Source organism: Chlorocebus sabaeus, chromosome 6 (assembly GCF_047675955.1).
Source record: "Chlorocebus sabaeus isolate Y175 chromosome 6, mChlSab1.0.hap1, whole genome shotgun sequence".
In the NCBI taxonomy this organism is placed as follows: domain Eukaryota; kingdom Metazoa; phylum Chordata; class Mammalia; order Primates; family Cercopithecidae; genus Chlorocebus; species Chlorocebus sabaeus.
Window position 1 is genome coordinate 4,963,207 of NC_132909.1, and position 27,890 is coordinate 4,991,096.

Below are 27,890 nucleotides of genomic sequence, written 5' to 3' on the forward strand. Positions count from 1 at the left end.
GTGCTGAGATTGGAGGCTTCAGTCACTGCGCCAGGCCCTCATTCGTCTTTTCTGTCTCAGATTGGGTTTTTCTTTTCTTTTTCATTTTTCCTTTTCCTTTTTTTTTTTTTTTTTTCTTTGGAGACAGGGTCTTGGTCCCTCATCCAGGCGCGAGTGCAGTGACAGGAGCACGGCTCACTTCACCCTCAACCTCCTGGGCTCAGGCAATCCTCCCACCTCAGCCTCCCAAGTAGCTGGGACCATAGATGTGTGCCACCACACCTGGGTAACTTCTAAAAAAAAACTTTTTGTAAGGATGAGTGCCGAGACTAGCTCGGTTGTGGAGACCCTAACCCAGCGACACTAGAGGAATTAAAGACACACACACACACACACACACACACACACACACAGAAATATAGCGTGTGGAGTGGGAAATCAGGGGTCTCAGTCTTCAGAGCTGAGAGCCTCTAATAGAGTTTGACCCACACATTTATTGACAGAAAGCCGGTGATAAGCATTGCTTCTATAGATTATACATTAGCTAAAAGCATTCTTTGTGGGAAACAAAGCATTCTCAGCGAGGAGCAGAGAAACAGGCTCTGACTGATTATCTGCAGCAAAAACATGCTGTGAAGGCCCAGGCCGCTCCTGCTATGGTCTGTGGTTTGAGCAGTTTTTTGCTCCGGGCGGGGCCAGGTGTTCCTTGCTCTGCTCCAGCAAACCCACGACTTTTAGCAGTATGCGTGACAGTCATCATGAGCATGTCACATTGCTGCAGAAATCCTGTTTATGGCCAGTTTCTTTAAGGCCTGTTTATGATAGGCTTAGGGCTTGCTACCAACAGATGAGGTTTCGCCATGTTGCCCAGGCTGGTCTCAAACTCCTGGGCTCAAACGACCCTACCGCCTGTCTCCCAAAGTCCTAGGATTCCAGACGTGAGCCACCACACCAAGCAGAACTGTCTCAGTTTTTCTGCTCCTTTCTCAGTCGCTCACTCGCTCTTTCGCCTGATCTCCTTGGCCCACATACTCACTGGAAGGGGATGGAGTAAGATGGCTGCCTCCGCCTAGAGCATGTATTCCAGGGGTTGAACTGGGGAGCAGCAGGGCACGGCATGAGGAGGAGGGAGGTGGGGGGCAAGGCGCCCTAGGGCAGGGGTGGGGTCTGCAGGTTCCCAGGACCAGGCAGGGGACGTGGCCTCCCCGGGACTGGGGCTGTGGGGCTGCACTCCAGGGACCAGCGAGGGAGAGGCTGGGAGGCACTAAGGGCGGGAATCCACCTCTGGGGTGAGGACTTTAAAAAGTGCACGCGGGAGGAGGGGTCAGGAAATGGTTTTGAGCAGGAACTACCTGATAGAAGGCATCTACACGGCCCTATGGCCGAAAGACCCGGGACGGGACCAGCCTCAGACCGACCTTAAACCCAAAAGGCGGCCAGGTGCGGTGGCTTAGCCTCAGTCCCAGCACTTTGGGAGGCCTAGGCGGACAGATCAAGAGGTCAGGAGTGTCACGCGAGTCCGCGTGAAGAGACCACCAAACAGGCTTTGTGTGAGCAATAAAGCTTTTTAATCACCTGGGTTCAGGCTGACTGAGTCTGAAAAAGGAGTCAGCAAAGGGAGCTAGGGGTAGGGCAGTCTTGTAAGATTCCAGGAGAAGGAATGTCACAAGGTAATGTCATCACTTAAGGCAGGAACTGGCTGTTTTCACGTCTTTTGTGGCTCTTCAGTTGCTTCAGGCCATCTGGATGTATACATGCAGGTCGCAGGTGATATGATGGCTTAGCTTGGGCTCAGAGGTCTGACAAGGAGTTCAAGACCTGCCTGGCCAAGATGGTGAAACCCTGTCTATACCAAAAGCTACAAAAATTATCCGGGCACGGTGGCAGGTGCCTGTAATCCTGGCTACTCAGGAGGCTGAGGCAGGAGAATCGCTTGAACCCGGGCAGCAGAGGTCATAGGGAGCCGAGATCGCGCCGACAGAGGTCATAGTGAGCCGAGATCGGGCCACTGCACTCTAGCCTGGGCGACAGAGTGAGACCCCTTCTCAACAAACAAGAAAACCCAAAAGGAAGCGACCCGCAGACTCTCACAGGGAAGTCTCTATATGCTCTATGTGGAGGAAGGGGGGCGGGAATTTCCAGGTCTCTGGGGACCCTACCTCCCAAGTATAGCAGAGCCGGGGGCCTGCGAAGGACCGACTTAACTAGAGACAGAGCGAAACTCAGGCGCTGCAGTGTGACCTTCACTGAGGCGACCCGCTTCCATGTCTGTGCGAATCTCCGCAGGACAGAAGCCAGGCCTGGGAGGAACCCCGATAAGGTGGGCGGGGCCCGGGCGAGGCAGGGCGGGGCGCGAAGGGCAAGGGGCGTGGCACGGAAGTGGATGAGTGGCCTGCCGGGCAGGGATCCCGGGGGCGGGGCGGGGCCTACAATTCGCTCCGCCTCCCTCCGCAGCCTGTGTTTTCCAGGTTTTGGAGGCGAGACCCGCCTTGGATGCTGAAGCATAATTCAAAAGCCTTGGAATTGTGTGAAACAGGGATGCAAACTAGAATGTAAAATGCAAAGCTCTGCTTCGGTGGAAAGAGCAATTTTACGCTGACGGCCCACAGAACAGAGTAGAAATCCACTCCCTTTCTATTCCTCATTCACTCGGGAGGGACAGTCCACCCTGTGCTTAGCTCCAGACTTCCCTAGGGCCACTGCCTGGGATGCGGGATGGAGTGCGCAGGCCAGGGATGAGTGAGGTCACCATCTGCTGCTTAAACACAACAGGGATGCGGGCGTGGGGGCGGGAGCCTGGGGTCCCAGTCACTCAGGAAACAGCGGTGTAAGGATCGCTGAACCCGGGGTCCAGGCCAACATGGGCAGCAAAATAAGACCCCCTCCCACAGGGCTCCCTTCCTGGTCTCAATTGAAAAAAAAGCGGAGAGGGGCGGATTAAGAAAAGCACTAACTTTAAAACAGTGGATATAAATAAACCGGGTGTCCCTTACATGTGTAATTTTATGCCACACTATAAATGAGTTATTCTCAAATACTTTTTTTAGCCTTTCCTGATATATAATCAAATACTTCTAAGATAAACTTTGTTGACAACATAATATGTTAATGTTCCAGGACAGAGAAATATGTTACAGGAAAGGGTCTGGATCCAGATCGCAAGAGAAGGTTCTTTGATCTCGCACAAGAAAGAATTCAGGGCGCGTACACAGTGCAAAGTGAAAGCAAGTTTATTAAGAAAGTAAAAAAATTAAAGAATGGCTACTCCATAGACAGAGGGGCCCCGAGGGCTGCTAGCTGCGCATTTTTATGGTTATTTCTTCAAGTCTGCTAAACAAGGGGTGGATTATTCATGCTTCCCCTTTTTAGACCTCGTAGGGTAGCTTCCTGATGTTGCCATGGCATTTGTAAACTGTAATGGAGCTGGTGGGAGTGTAGCAGTTAGGACGACCAGAGGTCACTCTCCTAGCCATTTTGATTTTGGTAGGTTTAGGCTGAGGTAGGGTAATTGCTTGAACCCGGGAAGCAAAAGTTGCAGTGAGGTGAGATAGCGCCATTTCACTTCAGCCTGGGCGACCAGAGAAACTTCATCTCAAAAAAAAAAAAAGAGGCTGGAGGCAGTGACTCATGCCTATAATCCCAGCACTTTGGGAGGCCGAGGTGGGCGGATCACTTTCTTGAGGTCTGGAGTTGGAGACCAACCTGACCAACATGGCAAATCCTGTCTCTTCTAGAAATACAGAAATTAGTTGGGCGTGGTGGCGCCTGGAGTAGTGCCAGCTACTCAGGATGCTGAGGCAGGAGATTCACTTGAACCCGGGAGGTGGAGGTTGCAGTGAGCTGACATTAGGCCACCACACTCCAGCCTGGGATACAGAGGGAGACTCCCCACCTCAAAAAAAAAAAAAAAAAAAAAAATTTAAATTGGAATTACTTGATTTCTTTTTTCTTTTTTGAGACGGAGTTTCACTCTTGTTGCCCAGGCTGGAGTGCAGTGGCGCAATCTCCGCTCACTGCAACCTCCATTGAATCTCTTAGAGATGGGGTTTTACCATGTTGGTCACACTCGTCTCGAACTCCTGACTTCAGGTGATCCACCTGCCTCACCCTCCCAGAGTGAGTGAGGCACCACACCCAGCCTGATTTTGAATGACTTAATTTACTACTGAGATAGAGGTACTATCTTTTTTGTTGTTTGCATTTCAAAGACAGAACTCCCAAGTCCTTTAGAAAGATACCCCTGGATCACCACTAAGGTGAAAGCAACTTTTATTGTTTCTAAAAAATACCACTTCTGAAGACAGAGAAAGTACATTTACAAATTTTCTAAATAAATGTCCTGAGAAAAGACACAAAAGGAAGGAAAATCTTTTCCTTTATTCTCAAAGGAGGAATTATGCCTCTCATTTGCTTGAGACAGGGTCTAGCTCTGTCACCCAGGCTGGAGTGCAGTGGGGAGATCAGGCTCACTTCAGCCTCAAAATCCCTCGTTCAAGTGATCCTCCCACTTCGGCGCCCAGAGTAGCTAGGACCACAGGGGTGCACCACCACATCTGGCTGACTTTTTTTACTTTCAGCAGAGAGGAGGTCCCCCTATGTTGCCCAGGCTGGTCTTGAACCACCTGCCTTGGCCTCTAAAACCGCTGGGATTATAGGCCTGAGCCACTGCATCTGGTCTTATTGTAAATTTGATGTTTCTTCTTAATTTTAATAGAATTTGTATTGCTCTGATAGAGGTTCTTTTCAAACTCACATCTTATCCTTCTGAGTGCCTCAAACTAGAGCCTGTTCAGACATGTTGTAACAAGTTTATATCAGTTCATTTTGGTGCAAAAAGTGTGAAATTCACGCACAAATTTTTCATATGTATTTTTCCATGAACTTCTTGAAGACCCTTACACTAGCAAACTGTATTCAAGAGGATATAAGAAGGGATTGTAAATATTCAAGTGCTACTTATCAATGGGATGCAAGGATGGTTCAACATATTCAAATCAATGGGATACACACTTGCACAGAATGACAGATAAAAAGCATTTCACAAAATTCAATATTCGTTCTTTGTAAAAATCCTAAACAATATAGGTAGAGTTTTACCTAAAAAATGTAAAGACCAGCCATGAAATGACCACAGCTGAAATAACCAATAAAGGAAAATGGAATGCTTTTCCTGTAGGATCTCACATGATGCAAGAATGCTCTCATCCCTTATATTCAATAAATACTGGCTGTCCTAGACAGAGCAAACGAAATAAAACTCATCCAAATTAGAAAGAAAGAAGTAAAATTATATTTGTTGGGGCCGGGCTCATGGCTCACACCTGTAATCTCTGCAATTTGGGAGTTCGAGGCAGGCGGATAATGAAGTTAGGAGATCTAACATAGGAGATTCTCTTCAAGTTCTCTTCAAGGTTCTCACCATATTGGCCCACCATCTGGGCCAACATGGTGAAACCCCGTCTCTACTAAAATAAAAAAATAAATAAATTAGCCAGGTGTGGTGACATTTGCCTGCAGTCCCAGCTACTCAGGACGCTGAGACAGAAGAATTGCTTGGATGCGGGAGGCAGAGGTTGCAGTGAGTAAAGATCATGCCACAGTACTCTAGCCTGGTGACAGAGTGAGACACTGTCTCAAAAAAAAAAAAAAAAAAAAATTATTTCTTTGTAGGTGATATGATATTCTATATAGAAAATCACTGGCTGGGTGCAGTGGCTCACACCTGTAATACCAGCACTTTGGGAAGCTGAGGGGGGTAGATCACCTGAAGTCTCAGTAGTTCAAGACAAACCAGGTCAACATGGTGAAACCCTGTCTCTACTAAAAATACAAAAAAATTATGCTGGCATGGTGGCAGGCACCTGTAATCTCAGTTAGTCGGTAGGCTGAGGCAGGAGAATCACTTAAACCTGAAAGGTGGAGGTTGCAGTGAGCCAAGATCTGCACTCCAGTCCGGGTGACAAAAGCGACACTCCCTCTCAAAAAAAAAAAAAAAAAGCAAAAAAAAAAAAAAAAATGCTGGGCACGGTGGCTCATGACTGTAATCTCAGCAATTTGGGAGGCCAAGGAGGGTGGATCATGAGGTCAGGAGACTGAGACCATCCTTGCCAACATGGGGAAACCGCATCTCTACTAAAAATACAAAAATTAGCCAGGCATGGTGGCATGGGCCTGTAGTCCCAGCTACTCAGGAGGTTGAGGTAGGAGATTCACTTGACTCAGGGAGGCGGCGATTGCAGTGAGCCAAGATCACGCCAACGCACTCCAGCCTGGGCAACAGAGCAAGACTGTCTCAAAAAAAAAAAAAAAGAAAGAAAATCACAAAGAATCAACCAAGATTTTACTGATACTAATAAACCCATTCAGTGTATTTGCAGAATACAAAAAATCATCACCCAAAATTAGTTGAATTTCCTTACATTAACAATAAATAATGTTAAAAGAAACTTATGAACACACTTCAATTTGCTATGAAACTTAAAGTAAGAAATACTTACAAATAAATTGAATTAAGGTGAGAAGCTTGTACCTTGAAATCTACAATGATCAAAAAAACTAAATAGACATATAACCCATATTGATGGATTGGAAGTATTAATATTGTTAAATGATTATTCAAACAAATGTGATTGAGATTCAACACATACCCACAAAAATCCCCATCAGTTTTTCTTAAAGAAACAAACAACAGGCTGGGAAAAGTGACTCACATCTGTTGGCCAGTCTGGTCTCAAACTGCTGACCTCAAGTGATCTATCTGCCTTGGCCTCCCAAAGTGCTGGGATTACAGGTGTGAGCCACCCTGCCTGGCCCAATCTTCTAAACATAAACACTTTAATGTCAATTAATGCTTGAACTCAATGTTAAGTCAACTCAAACTCAAGTCAGTGCTGAATTGACTCTAATGCCAATTAATGCATGATGGTTTGCTATACTCATTGCATTTGGAACAATCATCTCAAAAATGAATTTTCTGATGTTCCTCAAGGAGTGACCTCGAACTGAAGACCTTGCCACACTTATGACATTTGTAAGATTTCTGTCCCATATGGATTCTCTGGTGTCTAATGAGGTGTGAACGTGAAGTAAAGGCTTTGCCACAATCATCACACTTGTGAGGTTTCTCTCCTGTATGAATTCGTCTGTTTTGCATAAGATGAAGCTTGACTGAAGACCTTGCCACAATCATGACATTTGTAAGGTTTCTCCACTGTATGAGTTTGCCGATGAACTGCAAGGTATGAACGTCTGAAAAATCTGCCACATTTATCACTTTTAAAATCTCTCATTATGGATTCTCCAATGATTTGCAATGGTTGTAACGTTACTGAAGACTTTGTGACAATCATTACATTAGTAAAGTTTCCCTACACCATGGATTTCCTGATGGTAAGTGTTGACTACCCACCAAAAGCTTTGCCACACTCATTACACTTGTACGGTTTCTCTCTCTCCAGTGTGAATTCTAGTATGTTGTGTCAGGTGTGAATCACGCCCAAAATCCTTGTCACAAACTCTTACATTTGTAAGCTTTCTCTCCAGTATGAATTCTCCTGTCTTTTGAGACTTGATTTGCAACTGTAAACTTTGTCACATGCTTCACATTTCTAATGCTTCTCTCCAGTATGAATTCTATGATGACGTGCAAGCTTTGCTTTTCGATTAAAAACCTTGCCACATTCATTACACTTGTAAGGTTTCTCTCCAGTATGAATTGTCTTATGAATTACAAGGACTGAATTGTGACGGAAGGTTTTACCACATTCATTACACTTGTAAGGTTTCTCTCCAGTATGAATTCTATGATGACATGCAAGGTGTGCTTGTTGATTAAAAACCTTACCACATTTATTACACTTGTAAGGTTTCTCTCCAGTATGAAGTCTATGATGACGTGCAAGGTTTGCTTTTCGATTAAAAACCTTGCCACATTCACCACACTTGTAAGGTTTTTCTCCAGTGTGAATTGCCTTATGAATTTCAAGGGCTGAATTGTGACGGAAAGTCTTACCACATTCATTACACTTGTAAGGTTTCTCTCCACTATGAATTGCCTTATGAATTACAAGGGCTGAATTGTGACGGAAGGTCTTGCCACATTCATTACACTTGTAAGGTTTCTCTCCAGTGTGAATTCTAGTATGTTGTGCCAGGTGTGAATCACGCCCAAAAGCTTTGTCACAAACCTTACATTTGTATGGTTTCTCTCCAGTATGAATCCTCCTGTGTTTTTCAAGGCTTGATTTGCGACTGAAAACTTTGTCACATTCTTCACATTTGTAAGGTTTCTCTCCAGTGTGAAGTCTACGATGGCAGGTAAGGGATGACTTCTGACTGAAGGACTTGCCACACTCATTACACTTGTAAGGTTTCTCTCCAGTATGAATTGCCTTATGAATTACAAGGGCTGAAGTTCGACCGAAGGTCTTGCCACACTCATTACACTTGTAAGGTTTCTCTCCAGTATGGAGTCTACGATGGCATGTAAGGTATGACTTCCGACTAAAGGTCTTACCACATTCATTACACCTGTAAGGTTTCTCTCCAGTATGAATTCTCCTATGTCTTTGAAGGTTTGATTTGAAACTAAAAGCTTCGTCACATTCTTCACATTTGTAAGGTTTCTCTCCACTATGAGTTCGCCAATGAACTGCAAGGTATGAACGATGTCTGAAAAATTTGCCACATCTATTACACTTGTAAGATCTCTCTTCATTATGGATTCTCCAATGATTTGCAATAGTTGTAGCATTACTAAAGACCTGGTGACAATCATTACATTTGTAAAGTTTCCCTATACCATGGATTGCTTGATGGTAAATAAGTGCTGACTGCCCACGAAAGGCTTTGCCACACTCATTACATTTGTAAGGTTTTTCTCCAGTATGAAGTCTACGATGGCGTGTAAGGGATGACTTCCGACTAAAGGTCTTGCCGCATTCATTACACTTGTAAAGTTTCTCTCCAGTATGAATTATCCTATGTCTTTCAAGGTTTGATTTGAAACTGAAAGCTTCATCACATTCTTCACACTTGTAAGGCTTCTCTCCAGTATGAAGTCTACGATGGTATACAAGGGATGACGTCTGACTGAAGGTCTTGCCACAATCATTACACTTGTAAGGTTTCTCTCCAGTATGAATTCTCTTATGTCTTTCAAGGTTTGATTTGAAACTGAAAGCTTCATCACATTCTTCACATTTGTAAGGTTTCTCTCCAGTATGAAGTCTACGGTGGTATACAAGGGATGACATCTGACTGAAGGTCTTGCCACACTCATTACACTTGTAAGGTTTCTCTCCAGTATGAAGCCTACAATGGCGTGTAAGGGATGACTGCCGACTAAAGGTCCTGCTGCATTCATTACACTTGTACGGCTTCTCTCCAGTATGAATTTTCCTATGTCTTTCAAGGTTTGATTTGAAACTGAAAGCTTTGTCACATTCTTCACATTTGTAAGGTTTCTCTCCAGTATGAAGTCTACGATGGTATACAAGGTATGACGTTTGACTGAAGGTCTTGCCACATTCATTACATCTGTAAGATTTCTCTCCAGTATGAACTGCCTTATGAATTACAAGGGCTGAATTTCGACTGAAGGTCTTGCCACACTCACTGCACTTGTAATGTTTCTCTCCAGTGTGAAGTCTACGATGGCATGTAAGGGTTAATTCCTGACTGAAGGTCTTGCCACAATCATTACACTTGTAAGGTTTCTCACCAGTGTGACATCTACGATGACATGCAAGGTATCGCTTTTGATTAAAGACCTTGCCACACACATCACATTTATACTGTTTCGCTCCTAAAGGGATTATCTGATGTTTCCTTAAGAGTGAGCTACAATTAAAGGCTTTGCCACTCTCATTACATGGGAAAGATTTTTCTCTCATGTGTACTTCCTGCTTTTGTGTGAGTAATGAAGAATTCAGGAAATTATTCCCACAGTTATTAGATATATGGGTTTTGGGCCTACAAGAAATTCTTTGGGCTGTTGAAAATGAGGAAGCATCGTTGATAGACTTCTCAATTCTTTGGGATGTTGAAACCGAGGAATCATCGTTGATAGACTTCTCAACTTGATTACCAATCTTCCCTTCGGGCTGAAATATATGCAGTTCAGGCAGATGTGAATGAAAGCTTAATCCAAGCTGATCTTTAATAGGTTTTTTTCCAGCATGCGTTTGATCCTGTCGGTTTGTACTACTCGTCAACTCTTTGATTTTTGTCATGAGTGCTTCATGGCTATTTCTTTCATCTTCTTTCCACTGAAACTCAAAATCATGAATATCTTTCTCCATTTCCTGGAAGCAAATATCTCCAATGTGATGACGTTCATGTCTTTGCATTGTCCCTCTGTGGATCACCTCTGTATTGCCTTGTGCTGTTGATGAGAACTCCTTCATCATGCATTTGGAAGAGATATCTACAAAATATAAACACCAATAGGTTTCCACTTAAATACAGATGGTATATAATACTGAAATGTGTAAATAGGACACAAAAAGCAATACTTATTTTAAACTTCCCAAACATTATCTTGAAAGTTTAGGAACACAAAAGGGTAAGATTCTTCAATAAATAAAGGGCGATTACATGTGCTTGAAATCATTTCTACAGAAGTCAATATCATGTCAAAACGCTGACAGGGCACAAACGTGTATAAGCCTAAAGTAAGGAGTATTTTTCCACTGTGACCCTAAACTGTATAAGAGTTTGCAAAAAACATATCACTGTCACATCAATGAAGAGAAAAGCATATATTCTTCATATTTACAGCATATTTACTATATACAAATAAATGCTCAAGGACCACACAATATACTATATTGGAAAATAACCCACAACAAGCTCATGTAAGGATAACCAAAATCAATGAAAATTCTGTATTGTCAAATAGTCATAGCACTGAGAAGATAACATTACAAAATTAAGCCAGGCGTGGTGGCCCATGCCTGTAGTCCCAGTTACTCAGGAGGCTGAGGCACAAGAATTGCTTGAGTCCAAGAGGCAGAGGTTGCAGTGAGCTGAGATCGCACCACTGTGCTTCAGCCTGGGTGACAAGGTGAGAGTCTACCTCAAAAAAAAAAAAAAAAAAAAAAAAAGCTAATACAATATTTTCCTGAACAACTGTTATAAAATTACTTCTATTCATGCAGAAAAGGCAAGTTGTGACATTTTATTTTTATTTATTTATTTTTTTTGAGATGGAGTCTGGCTCTGTCGCCCAGGCTGGAGTGCAGTGGCCGGATCTCAGCTCACTGCAAGCTCCGCCTCCCGGGTTTACGCCATTCTCCTGCCTCAGCCTCCCGAGTAGCTGGGACTACAGGCGCCCGCCACCTCGCCCGGCTAGTTTTTTTGTATTTTTTAGTAGAGACGGGGTTTCACCGTGTTCGCCAGGATGGTCTCGATCTCCTGACCTCGTGATCCGCCCGTCTCGGCCTCCCAAAGTGCTGGGATTACAGGCTTGAGCCACCGCGCCCGACCAACATTTTAAAAAAATTGTTTGTATTTTTATATTTTTGAGATGAAGTCTCACTCTGTCACAACAGGCTGGAGTGCAATGGCCCAATCTCGTCTCACTGCAACCTCTGCCTACTGGGCTCAAGCCATTCTCCTGCCTCAGCCTCCTGAGTACCTGGGATTAAAGGCATGCGCCACCATGCTTGGCCAATTATTGTATTTTTAGTAGAGATGGGGTTTCACCATGTTGGACAGGCTGGCCTCGAACTTTTCACTCAAGCAATTCACCCACCTGAGCCTCCCAAACTCCTTTACAGGCGTGAGCCACAGCGCCAGGCGGCACTTTGTGACACTAACGAGTGGAGTGTGTCAGTTATATTGCATACCACATACCAAAAAGCCTTATGTACAGTCATAAAAATTAATTAGTAAAGTAACGTAACACATAAAATCAGCAAGCAAATAATAAGTACATTTATACAGCCTGCAGAATTCTAAACAATTCTCTGTTAAGAAAAAAACCAGGGCCAGGTTCACACCTGTAATCCCAACACTTTGGGAGGCTGAGGCAGGCAGATCATAAGTTCAGGAAATCAAGACCATCCTAGCTAACAATGTGAAACCCCATCTCTACTAAAAATACAAAAAAAAAAAAAAAAAAAAAAATTAGCCCAGTGTGGTGGCGGGTGCCAGTAGTCCCAGCTACTCGGGAGGCTGAGGCAGGAGAATGGCGTCAATCCAGGAGGTGGAACTTGCAGTGAGCCGAGATCGCGCCACTCTGTCCCAAAACAAAAACAAAACAAAACAAAACAAACAAACGAAAGAAAGCCACAATTTCTACTTACCAGCAGCATACAATATAAGAACTGAAATACATGTTAAGATCACTACCTTTTAATGTATGAGATCAAAAAAATACACAGCATTATAAGGAATAAGAAGTGACTACTGGCTGGGCACTGTGGCTCTTGCCTGTAATCCCAGCACTTCGGGAGGCCAAGGCAGGTGGATCACGAGGTCAGGAGTTCAAGAGCAGCCTAGTCAACATGGTGAAACCCTAACTCTACTAAAAATTCAAAAAAATTAGCTGGGCATGGTGGCGGGAGCCTGTAATCCCAGCTACTCAGGAGGCTGAGGCAGGAGAATCGTTTGAACCCAGGAGGCAGAGGTTGCAGTGAGATGAGATTGCACCACTGCACTCCAGCCTGGGTGAGAGGGTGAGACTTCATCTCCAAAAAAAAAAAAAAAAAAAAGAATTGACTAACAATGTCAGAAGGTGCAACAATGATATCACAACTACATTTATGAAACAGCCAAGCAATACAGCAATTCTATATACATGCATTGACCTTAGTTATCTCGTTCACTATGCACAAAATATAAAACATAGAATACGTACTGGGAAAATTTATAAACTGGGATCAGAGAAAACATTGTATAAAACAAATTGCACAATAAAACCATAAACAATATGATGCAGGCTCCCTGGTCTGAATGTTCTTATTGAACAAAAGCCACATTCAGAGTTCTTATTCTCCAATAGGATGTTCCTGCAGATGGAGCCTTTGAGAGAATTTGGTCATGGGTGTTGACTACTCATGAATAGGACTCGTGCTTTTATAAAAAGAGATATTAAAGAGCTCATTCCCTGTTCCTCTTTCCACTATGTCAGGACACAGCAGGAAGGTGGCTGGACTAAACCACAAAGAAGGCCGTCACCAGGAACCAATTTGGCTGGCACCTTGCTCCTGGATTTCCCACTTTCCAAACTCATGAGAAATAAATGTCTATGCCGTAAACCTCCCAGTTTAAGCTATTTCCTTTTTTGTTTGTTTTTGAGACCAAGTCACACTCTATCACCCAGGCTGGAGTGTAGTGGCATGATTCTCCTGCCTGAAGAGATTCTCCCACCTCAGCCCGGAGTCTCACTGTGTCACCCGGGCTGGCGTGCAGCGGCACAATGTCAGCTCACTGCAACCTCCACTTCCCGGGTTCAAGTGATTCTCCTGCCTCAGCCTTCCGAGTACTTGGGATAACAGGTGTCCGCCACCATGCCCAGAAAATGTTTGTATTTTTAGTGGAGACGGGGTTTCACCATGTTGGCCAGGCTGGTCTCAAACTCCTGAACTCAGGTGATCCACCCATCTCAGCATCCCAAAGAGCTGGGATTACAGGCGTGAGTCACCCCACTTTGTATTTAGTAGAGTTGATGTTTCACCATGTTGGTCAGACTGGTCTCAAACTCCTGACTTCAAGCGATCCACTCACCTAGGCCTCCCAAACTGCTGGGAGTAGAGGCGTGAGCCACCTCAGCTGGCCAGTCTAAGCTATTTCTGAGAAGACACTGAAATGACTGAGACAAGAAAAGGAGAATCTCATCATCAACATCACCGAAGACTGGCAAATCTGATTAAACAAAGGAATTTTAGTGCCTGTACTGTAAATCTTGCAATACATGAAGCCAATCTGAAAACAATAACATGTTTTAAAAACTTTGAGGCTGGCTAGGCACGGTGGCTCATGCCTGTAATCCCAGCACTTTGGGAGGCTGAGGAAGGAGGATCACGAGGTCAGGAGATCAGCAGCATCCTTTCGGCACCTTCCTGGCTAACACGGTGAAACCCCATCTCTACAGGAAAAAAAAAAAAAAAAAAAATTCGCCGGATGTGGTGGCATGTGCCCGTAGTCCCAGCTGCTTGGGAGACTGAGGCAGCAGAATCACTTGAACCTGGGAGGCAGAGGGTGGAGTTAGCCAAGATCGAGCCACTGCATTCTAGCCTGGGCAACAGACAGAGACTCAGTCTCAAAAAAAAAAAAAAAGGGCCAGGCGTGGTGGCTCAAGCCTGTAATCCCAGCACTTTCGGAGGCCGAGACGGGCGAATCACGAGGTCAGGAGATCGAGACCATCCTGGCTAACATGGTGAAACCCCGTCTCTACTAAAAAATACAAAAAACTAGCTGGACGAAGTGGCGGGCGCCTGTAGTCCCAGCTACTCGGGAGGCTGAGGCAGGAGAATGGCGTAAACCCAGGAGGCGGAACTTGCAGTGAGCTGAGATCCGGCCACTGCACTCCAGCCTGGGCGACAGAGCGAGACTCCGTCTCCAAACAAAAAAAAAAAAAAAAAAAAGAAAGAAAAGAAAAAAGAAAGAAATGAAAGAAGTCTAAAGAGTAACTCCCACCCACAAATATACATAAAGTTCTCCAGTAAAGGTAAATAAAAAGATAGATAGTCTGGATGCAGTGGTTCACATCTGTAATCCCGCACTTTAGGAGGACAAGGCAGGTGGATCACCACCTGAGGGCAGAAGTTCGAGACCAGTCTGACCAACAAGGAGAAACCTTGTCTCTACTAAAAATACAAAATTAGCCGGGCATGGTGGCACATGCCTGTAATCCCAGCTACTCAGAAAACTGAGGCAGGAGAATCACTTAAACCCAGAAGTCAGAGGTTGCAGTGACCCAAGATCGTGCCATTGCACTCCAGCCTGGGCAACAGAACAAAACTTTGTCTCATAAATAAATAAATAAGCAAATAACCAAATAAAAGGACAGATACAGAAACTTGTAAAAGTGTACCTTTTCTTCATAATTCAACTTTCTTTCCTATTATTTAGAAGAAAACAGCATGAGAAAACACTGTACATATGTGATACTGAAAATGCAACATACACAAAATAATTCTAACGTAAATAACAAAGAGTTCTAGAGGAGAAAGAGTAGTTTTCGCAGGTTATGAAAATTTTTTTTGAGACAGAGTCTCACTCTGTCGCTCAGGCAGAAGTGCAGTGGCATGACCTTGGGTCACTGCAACCTCCGCCTCCTGGGTTCAAGTGACTCTCCTGCATCAGCCTCCTGAGTAACTGAGATTACAGGCACCCACCATCGTGTCTGACTAATTTTTGTATTTTTAGTAGAGATGGAATTTCGCCATGCTAGCCAGACTGGTTTTGAACTCCTGACCTCAGGTGATTTGCCCGCCTTGTAATCCCAGAGTGCTGGGATTACAGTGGCACTCGTGTGCCACTGGGGCACAAGAATTTTTTGAGCCCGAGAAGTGAAGCCAGCTGCAGTGAGCCAACATCGCACACAGCAGTGACGGTTTGGCGACAGAGTGAGACTCTATCATAAACAAACAAACAAAGTTCAATAAGAAGGGAGTCAAACATGTCTACATAAAAAAGCAATTAAACACAAAAAGTAATAAACGAGAAATGAAGAATAAAAACAAACCTACAAGAAATACAGATAATATGTAACAGAAACGCAATGGTAAGGTCTTCTCCATCAGTAATACTTCAAATGTAAATATTTAACTCTGCACTCAGAAGGCAAAGACTGGCTCAATCAACAGGAACCAACTACATGTTGTCCACAGAAGACTCATATTAGCCCTAAGGACACACATACGCTAAAATTTAAAAAATAAAAACCAATAATTAGGTATGGGGGTTGGCGCCTGTAACCCCAGCGACTCAGGAGGCCGAGGAGGATGTGTTGAGCCCAGGATATCAAGACCAACTTCAACAACACAGCAAGACCATGTCTGTAAACAAAAACAAAAACAACAACTACAAAACAAAAAAAAACTAAAAAAGTAGCCCGGCATGGTGGCATGCACTTGTACCAGCTACTGGGGGAGGCTGGGGTGGGACAATCACTTGAGCCCAGGAATTCAAGATTGCAGCGAGCCCTGATCACACCATTACACTCCACCCTGGGGGACACAGCGAGACACTGTATCTAAAAATAAAGAGAAAATACAAAGATACGCAAGGGCGCATCCCCACTTCTGGAGGGAAGTTATCCTCACCCAGGGAGACCAGGTTCCTATAATTCTCCAGCATCACGTCTCTGTATAGAGTCCTCTGAGCAGGGTCCAGGCATTTCCACTCCTCCTGAGAGAATTCTATGGCCACATCCCTGAATGTCAATAGACCCTGAAATGAAAACACATTTTAAGGAAATGGTTATGGGAGGAATTCTTATCTTTACAGAAAATGAGAAGAAGAGAGAGGGGAAAGCATGGATTTAATTGTAGAGAAAGTTCTGACATCCAAGTAAGGGATGTTTCACCACATGATGTCTTCTGAGCTGTGTTTTATTATACTTCTTTTTTTTTTTTTTCTGAGATGGAGTCTCGCTCTGTTGCCCAGGCCAGGTTGCAGTGGCACAATCTTGGCTCACAGCCACCTCTGCCTCCCAGATTCAAGCAATTTTCTTGCCTCAGTCTCATGAGTAGGTGGAATTACAGGCAGGCGCCACCACACCTGGTTAATTTTTGTATTTTTAGTAGAGACGGAGTTTCACCATGTTGGTCAGGCTGATCTCGAACTCCTGACCTCGTGATCCACCTGCCTCGGCCTTGCAAAGTGCTGGGATTACAGGCATGAGCCACCACACCTGGCCTTATTATACCTTTTGAAGAGGTCACAATACCCTCTCAGTATGAATTTCTGATGTTTGTGGATAATACAAAAGAAATCAATACAGGAGCCGGGCACAGTGGCTCATGCTTGTAATTTCAGCATTTTTGGAGGCTGAGGCAGGCAGATCACCTGAGGTTGGGAGTTTAAGACCTGCCTGACCAACATGGAGAAACCCTGTCACTACCAAAAAAGAAAAAATACAAAAAGTATCTAGGTGTTGTGGTGCAGGCCTATAATCCCAGCTACTTGGGAGGCTGAGGAAGGAGAATCACTTGAAGCAGGGAGGTGGAGGTTGTGGTGAGCCGAGATTGCGCCACTGCACTCCAGCCTGGGCAACAAGAGTGAAACTCCATCTCAAAAGAAAAAAATAATAATAAAATAAAATAAAAATCAATGCAGGTCTCTCCTTATAGAAATGTTAGAAACTTTTTTTTCTTTTTGAGACAGAGTCTTGCTCTGTTACCCAGGCTGCAAAGCAAAGGTGCCATCTCAGTTCACCACAACCTCCACCTCCCAGGATCAAGTGATTCTCCTGCCTCAGTCTCCTGAGTAGCTGGGATTCCTGGTGCGCACCACTACTCTTAGCTAATTTTTGTATTTTTAGTAGAAATGGGGTTTCACCATATTGGCCAGTTTGGTCTCAAACTCCTGACTTCATGATCCGCCTGCCTCAGCCTCTCAAAGTGCTAGGATTACAGGTGTGATCCACCGTGCCCAGCCCAGAAACGTTTATTGACAATGCAAGTGACATTCAGTATCTAGATGAGACAGGGTATGAGTGATGTCTTCAGAGATGACAACGTCCACAGTGGAAGATCAGAAGCAGAAGCTAAAATCCGGCCTGGCACAGTGGCACATGCCTGTTATCCCAGCTACCAGGGAGGCTGAGGCAGGAGAATTGCTTGATCCTGGGAGTCAGAGGTTGCAATGATCCGAAATCACGCCACTGCACTCCAGCCTGGGCAACAGAGACTCCATCTCAAAAAAAAAAAAATAAATAAAAAAAATAAGCCGGGTACGGTGGCAGGCACCTGTGGTTCCAGCTACTTGGGAGCCTGAGGTAGAAGGATGTCTTGAGCCTGATAGTGGAAGTTGCAGTGAGCTAAGATCGTGCCACTGTGCTCCAGCCTGGGCAACACAGTGAGACCCAGTCTCAAAATAAAAGAAAATACATGAAAACTCAATTACTCAAAGTATGAAAATACATGTTATATATATATGTCCACAAAATAATAAAACCTACACAGACTCACAAGAAACTAGATGTTAATACAAAGGATCTGCCATTTCCCCCAGATTTTCAAAAAATAAAAGATGTTCAAAAAATATATTTGTGTGTGTGTATATATGTATGTATATATATGTGTGTGTGTGTATACTTGTGTAGGTGGGTGTGCATATAGAGAAAGATTTTAGAAATATAAAAAGTAGCAAGTTTTGTTTAACTTAAGAGGAATCACATCTTGGTAGAAGAGGATACACTGGCAGTCGGGGGCGGGGGGAATCTTGTCAGACCTAAGAAAACAGGAAATGCCCCATCCTAGAGGAGGCAATCACCTTTCACCTGCCTGACCTGGAGGAACGTTCAGATATCCGTAGTAATGCAGGCGTGCGCAGAGGCAGCCACTATGGCACTCTTTACACAGAGAAAAATGGCAAAGGAGCCAATTTCCAATGCAGATGCCAAAGAGCAAGCTAGCCATGTTTACTAATTTGACAACATGTAAATTTTTACAACCAGCAGGATCAAATATCAAAGTAAAATATTTACTGGAACCCAAAGAAGAAAACAACAGACACTGAGGTCTACTTGAGGGTGGAGGGCGGGAAGAAGAAGAGAAGCAGAAAAAAAATAACTCTTGGGGGCTGGGCGCGGTGGATTACGGTTGTAATCCCAGCACTTTGGGAGGCCGAGGCGGGTGGAAAACCTGAGGTCAGGAGTTCAAGACCAGCCTGGCCAACATGGTGAAACCCTGTCTCTAGTAAAAATACAAAAGCTAGCCAGGAGTGGTGGCAGACACCTGTAACTTCACCTACTTAGGAGGCTGAGGCAGGAGAATTGCCTGAACCTGGGAGGCAGAGGTTGCAGTGAGCCGAGATCATGCTATTATACTCCAGCCTGGGCAACAAGAGCAAAACTCAGTCTCAAAAAAATAAATAAAAAATAACTATTGGATATGGGGCTTAACACCAGAGTGATGAAATAATCTGTACAACAAACCCCGATGACACTAGTTTACCTGTGTAATAAACCTTCACACGTAGCCCCAAACCTAAGGTAAAAACATAAATATAAAAATAATTTTTTAAAATTTATTGCGGAATTTTTTCTACAGTCTCATAACGATGCAGAAATACACGTGTACGAGATTTGCTCTGACACATGGCACAGAACTGGCAGTAGCGGCTCCCCAGTGAGGCTGGAAGGAGGGTGGAGGACGTGACAGGGAGAGGAGATGCTCTATGGCAAAGGGTCTAAGCTGCAGCTTTGCTTGGAGTGTTACCAGAAAACAAATACATACATCATTTGATGTTTAAATATAAAAATATATATTTAATAATAATTGGTGGGGCTGAGCACAGCTCGTACCTGTAATCTCAGCACTCTGGGAGGCTGAGGCGAGCAGATCACCTGAAGTCAGGAGTTTGAGACCAGCCTGGCCAACATGGTGATACCCTGTCACTAATAAAAAATGCAACAAAATTAGCTGGGTGTGGTGGCGCATGCCTATAATTCCAGCTACTTGGGAGGCTGAGGCAGGAGAATCTCTTGAACCCGGGAAGTGGAGGTTGCCATGAGCCACGATCATGCCACTGCACTTCAGCCTGGGCAACAGAGCAAGACTTTGTATATTTAAAATATAATATTATAATAATATAATAATAATAATAGGTGGAATGAGAATATGGCTCCATCCTCTAGGATAAAAAAGTACTGCTCCCATATTTGAGAAAAATTATAATCGTTTTTACTGAAAACACCTGTTTCACAAGCCTCTCCACAGTAACACCACAGTCTCCATGAGCTTAATGTGTTACGAATGGATTAATAAATCTCCTATTATTTATGTTGATTTCATTTTCTTAAAATAATGTTGGAATAAAACACCTTGTATCATTTATTTCTGTGTATGAACTTTCCATTCTAATTAGTAAGATTTTTGGAGTCAGAAACACAGTAACTCACTTGATTACCTAAAAAGGTAGTATAAAATTTTCAGGCAGAAAATATTTTCCCCTTATTGGTCTCCTTTTCTAGAATTTATCATGTATGTTGTGCCCATTAATAGATGACTTCCATTGGCAGCTGCTCTACTCCTGGTCCACAGAGAGCTGACAGTGCATCCAGATGTGGCCCCTGAACAATCCCTGCTGCCCAACAGCACTGACACCACGGGACCCTCACCCCATCTCCATCCATGTCTGGTGTGAGCCCTTCCCAGGCCCATGCCCAGTGCCGCCTCTTCCCAAGTTCATGTCACTGGGTCACAAGAGACGGAATCTAAGCGAGATGAGAGGGACTGAGGGAAGGCATGGGTGAGGGTGAGCAAACCTGTCAGGCAGAACGCTTCAGACTCAGAGAAGATTCCCCACTCCAAGGCCCAGCGTTTCTGAAAGGAAGGAGACAGAACAATCCACCGAGAATATCATCTCACCTGAGGAAGAGCCATCCCTGACTCCTTTGCTTTCCTCTTCCTCTTCCAGGTTTCTTCTTCATGTACCAAGAGTCTTTAGAAGTCAATCCTGAAAGTTAAAAATATGCTGTTTATTGCTCAGAATCAACACATCCCCCTCCCTGTAACACAACAACACATACAAAGGACACCTCACCCTGAGAACATACGGTCCCCTCTGTTGCCCACTGCACCAGGGACGATAAACTCCTACAGGCAGTGGAAGGTGAAAAAACGAAAAGAAGCATGCAGAGCAACCAATATGGACCAGAGGAGGGGGTGAGGGTGCAGCTGGAGTGTTAAATGGGAGGTGGGTCACAGAAGTCACCACTGAGCAGGTGATATCAAAACAGAGACCTGGGGAAGGAAGAGTGTTTGCACCTGCAGCTAAGGGGCCAGCGAGTTCCAGCAGAGGGACAGCCCCCATGAAGGCCTTGAGGCAGGAGCAACCTCGGCCCAGGAAGAGGAAAGACGGCTGTGTGGCTGAAGCAGAGGGAGGGAGGAGGACACAGGAAAGAGATGAGGTCAGAGAGGTCCTGGGGGCATAGATCCGGCAGGGACGAGGTCTTCTAACATTTTCCTCCCACAACTCCAAAGAATTTTTAAAATGATGAATTTCTTCACCCATTTTGAGTAAACATGTAATTTTTTCTTTATATCACAAATTAAAACCCTTACAAATAATGTAATTATCCTTTACGTTTTAAAAGCATGTTGAGATTTTAGTGATATCCTGGGAAGCACATGGTCACCTCATCTGAGAAGGGCAGGAGCACAGGGGAACGCGTTCACAGAAGTTCGGGAGGTCACCTTTGGACACGTGAAGGTGGAGATGCCTGTTCATCCTCCCAGCAGAGAGGTAAGGAGTCAACTGGACACAGGACTGTAGCGTTCAGGGGAGAGGTCTGCAGAGGCCATGGGGCCACGGGGGTAAAGTTTAAAGCCATGAGATGAGGCCAGGCACGGTGACTCACACCTGTAATCCCAGCACACTGGGAGGCCAAAGTGGACAGATCACTTGAGGTCAGAAGTTCGAAACCAGCCTGGCCAACATGGTGAAACCCTATCTCTACTAAAAATACAAAAATGAGGCCAGGTGCAGTGACTCATGCCTGTAATCCCAACACTTTGGGAGGCTGAGGCAGGTGTATCACGAGGTCAGGAGTTCAACACCAGCCTGACCAACATGGTGATATCCTGTCTCTACCAAAAATACAAAAATTAGCTGGGCGTGGGGCACATGCCTGTAATCCCTGCTGTTCAGGAGACTGAGGCACGAGAACCGCTTAAACTCGGGAGGCGGAGGTTGCGGTGAGCCGAGATCATGGCACTGCACTCCAGCCTGGGATATAATATCAAAACTCTGTCTCAAAATAAACTAATAAAAAATTAGCCAGGCATGGTGGTGCATGCCTGTAGTCCCAGCTACCTGGGAGACTGACACATGAGAATCGCTTGAACCCAGAGGACAGAGGTTGCTGTGAGCCGAGATCTTGCCACTGCACTTCAGCCTGGGTGGCAGAGTGAGACTCCGCCTCAAATAAATAAAAACGAAAAATAACCTGGAGAAAGGAGGAAATTATAGTCTGTCGGTTTGCCATTTTGATGCCTGGCACAGACAGCACCTCTATTTGCGTCCCCTGGCGTACACTAGAGCTCCATAGCTACTGAGTGAGTGAGTGAATGAGAATGAGCGATACTAGTATGTCCTCTCTGGGGTCTCGTGTGCCAGGGTCCTGGTTGACCTAAACTCTGCAGAAAGAGGAGAGGCTTCCTTGCTGCCCAGACTCTCAATGAAGAAAAATTCCTGGGGTCTAAGACTTCTCAGTTGGCAATGACATTGGCTTAAATGTTCCCAAACACAAATCCTCGGGTCTTAGTTGGGTCTTGGCATGGTGCAAACTGACAGAATTGCAGGCAATGAGCGCCAGAATAGAACAGCGGACAGAAAGGTGGAAGATTTGAGGGAGGGGGTCAAGGAGAGGCAGAGAAACCACTCCCCTCCCTCAGAGGCCCACCTGGGGAAGCACCAACTTTGCCATTCTAGAGAAGACAACGGGAAAGGAAGGACTGTGTATAGGGTGGGTGACGGTGTGTGCTGGGTGGAGAGAAAAATTTTTCTAAATGTCACTGCAATAGCTCAACCCATCCGTCTTACCAACTGCTGAGCACAGGAGCATCCTGTGAGGATAAATACAGCTTTTCCTTCCTCCAGTTCCTGAGTCTTCCAGCCATGACCAGGGCTGTAACCCTCAAACTTCCTTCCCAGGAACCAGTGGCCCCTCTTTGTGGAAAACATATTTGTGCTCCACATTTTCATTATAGCATATTTATTTATTTATATAGAGATGGAGTCTTGCTCTGTCACCACACTGAAGTGCAATGGTGCGATCTCCGCTCACTGCAACCTCTGCCTCCCGGGTTCAAGCCATTCTCCTGCCTCAGTCTCCCAAGTAGCTGGGATTACTGATGCACACTGCCATGCCTGGCTCATTTCTTTTCTTTTCTTTTTTTTGTTTTTAGTAGGTGCTGCAGTTGTCCTGTGGCCAAGATGAGAAATGTGCATCCTCCAACAAAGGGAGATACAAAACACTCAAAATAATCCAAGCAGAACGGCATCTCCGGGTAGGCATGGCGGCTCTTGCCTGTAATCCCAGCACACTGGTAGGCCTAGGCAGACTCATGACCTGAGGTCATGAGTTTGAGACCAGCCTGGCCAACATGGTGAAACGCTGTCTCTACTAAAAACACAAAAGTTGGGGCGGGCGTGGTGGCTCATGCCTGTAACCCTAGCGCTCTGGGAGGCCAAGGCAGGTGGATCACTTGAGGTCAGGAGTTTGAGACCAGCCTGACCAACATGGTGAAACTCCATCTCTACTAAAAATACACAAAGTAGCTGGGCTTGGTGGGAGTCTGTAAATCCGGGCTACTCAGGAGGCTGAGGCAGGAGAATTGCTTTAACCCGGGAGGTGGAGGTTGCAGTGAACCATGATTACGCCACTGCACTCCAGCCTGGGAGATAGGTTGAGACTCAAACGTAAAATTAAATTAAATTAAATTAAAATTAAAATACAAAAATTAGCCGGGTGTGGTGGCACACACATTTAATTTCAGCTACTTGCAAGGGTGAGGCAGAAGAATCGCTTGAACCCAGGAGATAGAGGTTGCAGGGAGAGAAGGTCACGAGCCTGCACTCACAGCCTGCACGATGGAGTGAGACTGTCTCAAAAAAAATAAAATAAAATAAGAAGAGTGTTTCTGATGTGACTGATGCAGAGATAATAAAATCTGAGTAACATGATAGAGACTGACAGGCAGAGGGAACTTCAGATGGCGGTGGGAGGGCATAGGAGACAGCTCTCAGCCTAGACCTGAAAGAGGAGAAAGGGACAGGGCTGTGATCACTTAGGGACATGGGGTAACAGCAGGGACAGCGATCTGAGACAGGAAGGGTTTTGATGTTTGGGAAAACAGAAAAGCAATATGCCTGGGGCAGAGGGAGTCATGAGACGAGGACAAGCTCCCAGGAGGAGGCTGGACACTGGCAGGGGCCCTGGACACAGGGCTGTGGAGCCACAGTGAGGAGCTGGGCTTTCAACGTTTGTCCAAATGGACCAGAGGTGCCTTAACGGAAACATGCACTTAAGAGCTCACAGCTCAAGATTTTAACAAATGACATAAGGAAAGAAAACTGAAAAATAGGGTAACTGGTTAAATTACATTTCGATGTTAAAGGTTTCCAATAAATAATAAAGACTAGAAAGCATGCAGACTTCGATCTGATCGAACGCAACTAATTTCAAACAGAAACCATTTTGAAACTGTTTTTTAAAAAATCGAACAAATTCAGATGTCAACGGGAAAATAACTGGACCATATACGTGTACAGAAAGGAATGATGTGAGCTGGTTATAGGATGCCACAAAGGCATCTTTCAGAAGCGATTATGGATTAAAAAAGAAATATTTAAAACCAAGATTTGGCCGGGCGCGGTGGCTCAAGCCTGTAATCCCAGCACTTTGGGAGGCCGAGATGGGCGGATCACGAGGTCAGGAGATCGAGACCATCCTGGCTAACACGATGAAACCCCGTCTCTACTAAAAAATACCAAAAAACTAGCCGGGCGTGGTGGCGGGCACCTGTAGTCCCAGTTACTGGGAGGCTGAGGCAGGAGAATGACGTGAACCCGGGAGGCGGAGCTTGCAGTGAGCTGAGATCCGGCCACTGCACTCCAGCCTGGGGGACAGAGCAAGACTCCGTCTCAAAAAAAAAAAAAAAAAGAAAAAAAAAAAACACCAAGATTTATCTCAAAGTAAAACTGCAAAAAAAAAAAAAAAAAAAGGAAAGAAAGAAAGAAATGAAGAGGAACCAGAAAGAAAATATGTTACATAACGAGAACAAAAGCACTTTCGATGTCCCTTTTGCTTTCATTTTTTGTTGTTTTTGTTTCTTTGTTTTTCTGAGATGAAGACTCGCTCTGCCCCCCAGACTCTAGGGCAGTGGTATCGTTTCGATTCACTGCAACCTCTACCTCCCAAGTCTGTCTGATTCTCATGCCTCAGCCTCCTGAGCAGCTGGAACTACAGGTGCACGCCACCATGTCCGGCTTACTTTTTTAGTATTTTTACTACAGACTGGGTTTCACCATGTTGGCCAGAATGGTCATGAACTACTGACCTTCGGTGATTGGCTCCCAAAGTACTGTGATTACAGGCATGAGCCACCACGTCCAGCTTTGATGGTTCTTTTTTTTTTTTTTTTTTTTTTTTTTGAGATGGAGTCTCACTCTTACCCAGGATAGAGTACAGTGGCGCAATCTTGGCTCACTGCAACCTCCGCCTCCCAGGTTCAAGTGATTCTCCTGCCTCGGCGGGTGCCACCACACCCAGCTAATTTTTAAATTTTTAGGGGCAAAGGGATTTCACCATGTTGGTCAGGCTGGTCTCAAACTCCTGACCTTGTGATCCTTGTGATCCACCCGCCTCGGCCTCCCAAAGTGCTGGGATTACAGGCATGAGCCACTGCTCTTTTAAAAAGTACTATGGGCTAGGCGTGGTGGCTCATGCCTGTAATCCTAGCATTTGGGGGGCCAAGGCGGGTGGATCATCTGAAGTTGGGAGTTTGAGACCAGCATGACCAATATGAAGAAACCCCGTCTCTACTAAAAACACAAAATTAGCTGGACATGGTGGCTCATGCCTGTAATCCCAGCTACTTGGGAAGCTGAGGCAGGAGAATCATCTGAACCTGGGAAGCGGAAATTTCGGTGAGCGGAGATTGTGCCATTGCATTCCATCCTGGACAAGAGTGAGATTCCATCTCAAACAAACAAACGACGACTATGTAGGCCAGGCATGGTGGCTCCTCTCTGTAATCCCACCTGTAATCCCAGTAATTTGGGAGGCCAAAGCCAGACGATCCTTTGAGGCCAGAATTGAGACCAGCCTGGGAAACATAGTGAAATCCCGTTTCTGGGGGGGGGGGGGCGGGGGGGGGGGAAACCTAGCCGGATTTGGTGGCTCACACCTGTGGTCCCAGCTACTCAGGAGGCTGAGGCAGGAGGATTGCTTGAGTCTAGGAGGTCGAGGCTGCAGTTAGAGGAGATCACACCACTGCACTCCAGCCTGGGGGACAGAGCCAGACTCTGTCTCAAAATATATATTAATTAAATTAAAACTATTACATAATAACAGAAAGTGATTCTCCCATGTCACTGCCCCTACCCCACCATGGGAAAAGGGAAGAGAGTGTCTCAGAATTGAATTAAGTCACTGTCCTCTGGCTGTACAGGGATTCCAAGTGGAAGCTGACCTCTGATGCCAAGATGTATAGAATATACATGCCTTAGAGATAGGAATTTTAAAATTCTCAGTATCATCTGTATAATTTAAACAAGTTTTAAGTTATTAGATTATATACAGAGAAGTCAACCTGTCACAACTAATCATATCCAATGAACTCACCCATTCACCTGAACCCAAAGTCCCCCACCCCTTTTAATCTTTTGAGACAGGGTCCCACTGTGTTGACCAGGCTGGAGTGCAGTGGCATGATCTCGGCTCACTGCAGCCTGGACCTCCTGGGCTGAAGTGATTCTCCTGCCTCAGCCTCCAGAGTAGCTGGGATTACAGGTGTGCACCATCACGCCCGGTTAATATTTTTTTTCTTTTGGCAGAGATGGGGTTCTCACTATGTTGGCCAGGCTAGCCTCGAACTCCTGGACTCCAGCAATCCCCTTGCCTCAGTCTCCTAAACTGCTGGGATTACAGGCGTGAGCCACTGCGCCCAGCTCCTCTGTCTTCATTACTGTGCTTCCCTCCCTAATTCTGTACATATCTCTCATTCTCCCCTTCTCTCTCTAGCTCTTGTTTTCTTGTCTTTTTCCCTGGGATCTGCTCCTCCTGCTTTCTTTTTTCTTTTTCTTTTTTTTTTTTTTTTTTTTTCATTTTTGCTGTCTCTTGGCAAATCCCTCAGCCATCCTCTACTTTGCCATCTGTTATGGGTCTTTCTCATTCTTCTCTCTGTCTCAGGTTTTCTACTGCTCTCTCTCAGTCTCCTGATCCCTTTGGCCCACACAATCACAGGGGGCTTTGGAGTAAGACGCCTGCATCCCGGAGAAGCGCATTTTCCAGGGGCTGGGCTGAGCAGGCAAGAACAACCGGTGTCATAGGACAGCCAAGGGCACCTCCCCTACGCGGGCTCAGGGTAAGCGGTGACTGCGGTGGGGAGACCTGGGGAGCATAAGGGCCCGGAACGAGGAGGGAGGTGGGGGGCGACGGCGCCTTAAGACAAGGCTGGGAGGCGCCAAGGGCGGGAATCCACCTTGCCGTAAGGACTTTAAAAAGTGCGGGTCGGGAGGAGTCAGAAAAAGGTTTTGAGCAGGAAAACTACGCGATGGGAAGTGTATACACCGTCCTGTAAGAGAAAGACCCGCGAAGGGACCATCCTCAGGGCGACTTTAAACTCAAAAGGAAGCAACCCCTGGACTCTCACGGGGACGTCTAAATTTGCTGTGGGTGAAAGAAGACGGGTGAGAATTTCCAGGTCTATGGGGACCCCAGGGCCCAGGTACAGAAGCGCCGGGGACCTAGGACACGCAGACTTAACACAGAGCAAAACTCACCGCTGCGGGGGGACCGTCACTCCACGCGATCCGCTTCCGGGTTTGCGTAAATCTGCGCGCGCAGGACAGAAGCCAGGCCTGGGCGGGACCCACGAGGAGGTGGGCGGGGCCTGGGCGAGGTAGGGGCGGGGCGCGAGGCGGAGAGACCTTGCCCTTCAGAATTAGTAGAGGGCGGGGCCCGGGCGGGACCTGTGCGCCTCTCAACCTCGGTCCCAGCGCCTCTG

General features: G+C 45.5%; 1 protein-coding gene across 2 annotated transcripts; it reads right to left on the reverse strand.

Moving 5' to 3' along the window:
• Positions 1-3,193: 3,193 nt before the first annotated feature.
• LOC103235213 (uncharacterized) lies at positions 3,194-27,741 on the reverse strand. Of its 2 annotated transcripts, XM_073016011.1 has the most exons (5): positions 20,526-20,555; positions 16,254-16,380; positions 7,592-10,405; positions 7,384-7,420; positions 3,194-7,154 (listed from the first exon to the last, which is right to left on the reverse strand). In XM_073016011.1, the coding sequence occupies exons 1-5, from the start codon at positions 20,538-20,540 to the stop codon at positions 6,938-6,940; spliced, it is 3,210 nt and encodes a 1,069-aa protein (XP_072872112.1). In that variant the 5' UTR covers positions 20,541-20,555; the 3' UTR covers positions 3,194-6,937. The 2 variants fall into 2 exon arrangements, with proteins under 2 accessions (XP_072872112.1, XP_072872111.1); XM_073016010.1 differs by lacking the exon at positions 3,194-7,154 and adding an exon at positions 27,667-27,741 and having other exon boundaries at positions 7,166-10,405; positions 20,526-20,613.
• Positions 27,742-27,890: the final 149 nt, after the last annotated feature.

What these genes read in the sequence shown, in the direction of transcription:
- LOC103235213 (XM_073016011.1), bottom strand. An exon ending in TAGGAACCTGGTCTCCCTGG is followed by an intron (nt 10,406 to 16,253) that starts GTGAGGATAACT and finishes TATATTTTGTAG; the next exon opens with ATATCTCTTCCAAATGCATG. An exon ending in TGTGGCAAAGCTTTTGGTGG is followed by an intron (nt 7,155 to 7,383) that starts GTAGTCAACACT and finishes GATTGTGGCAAG; the next exon opens with GTCTTCAGTCAAGCTTCATC.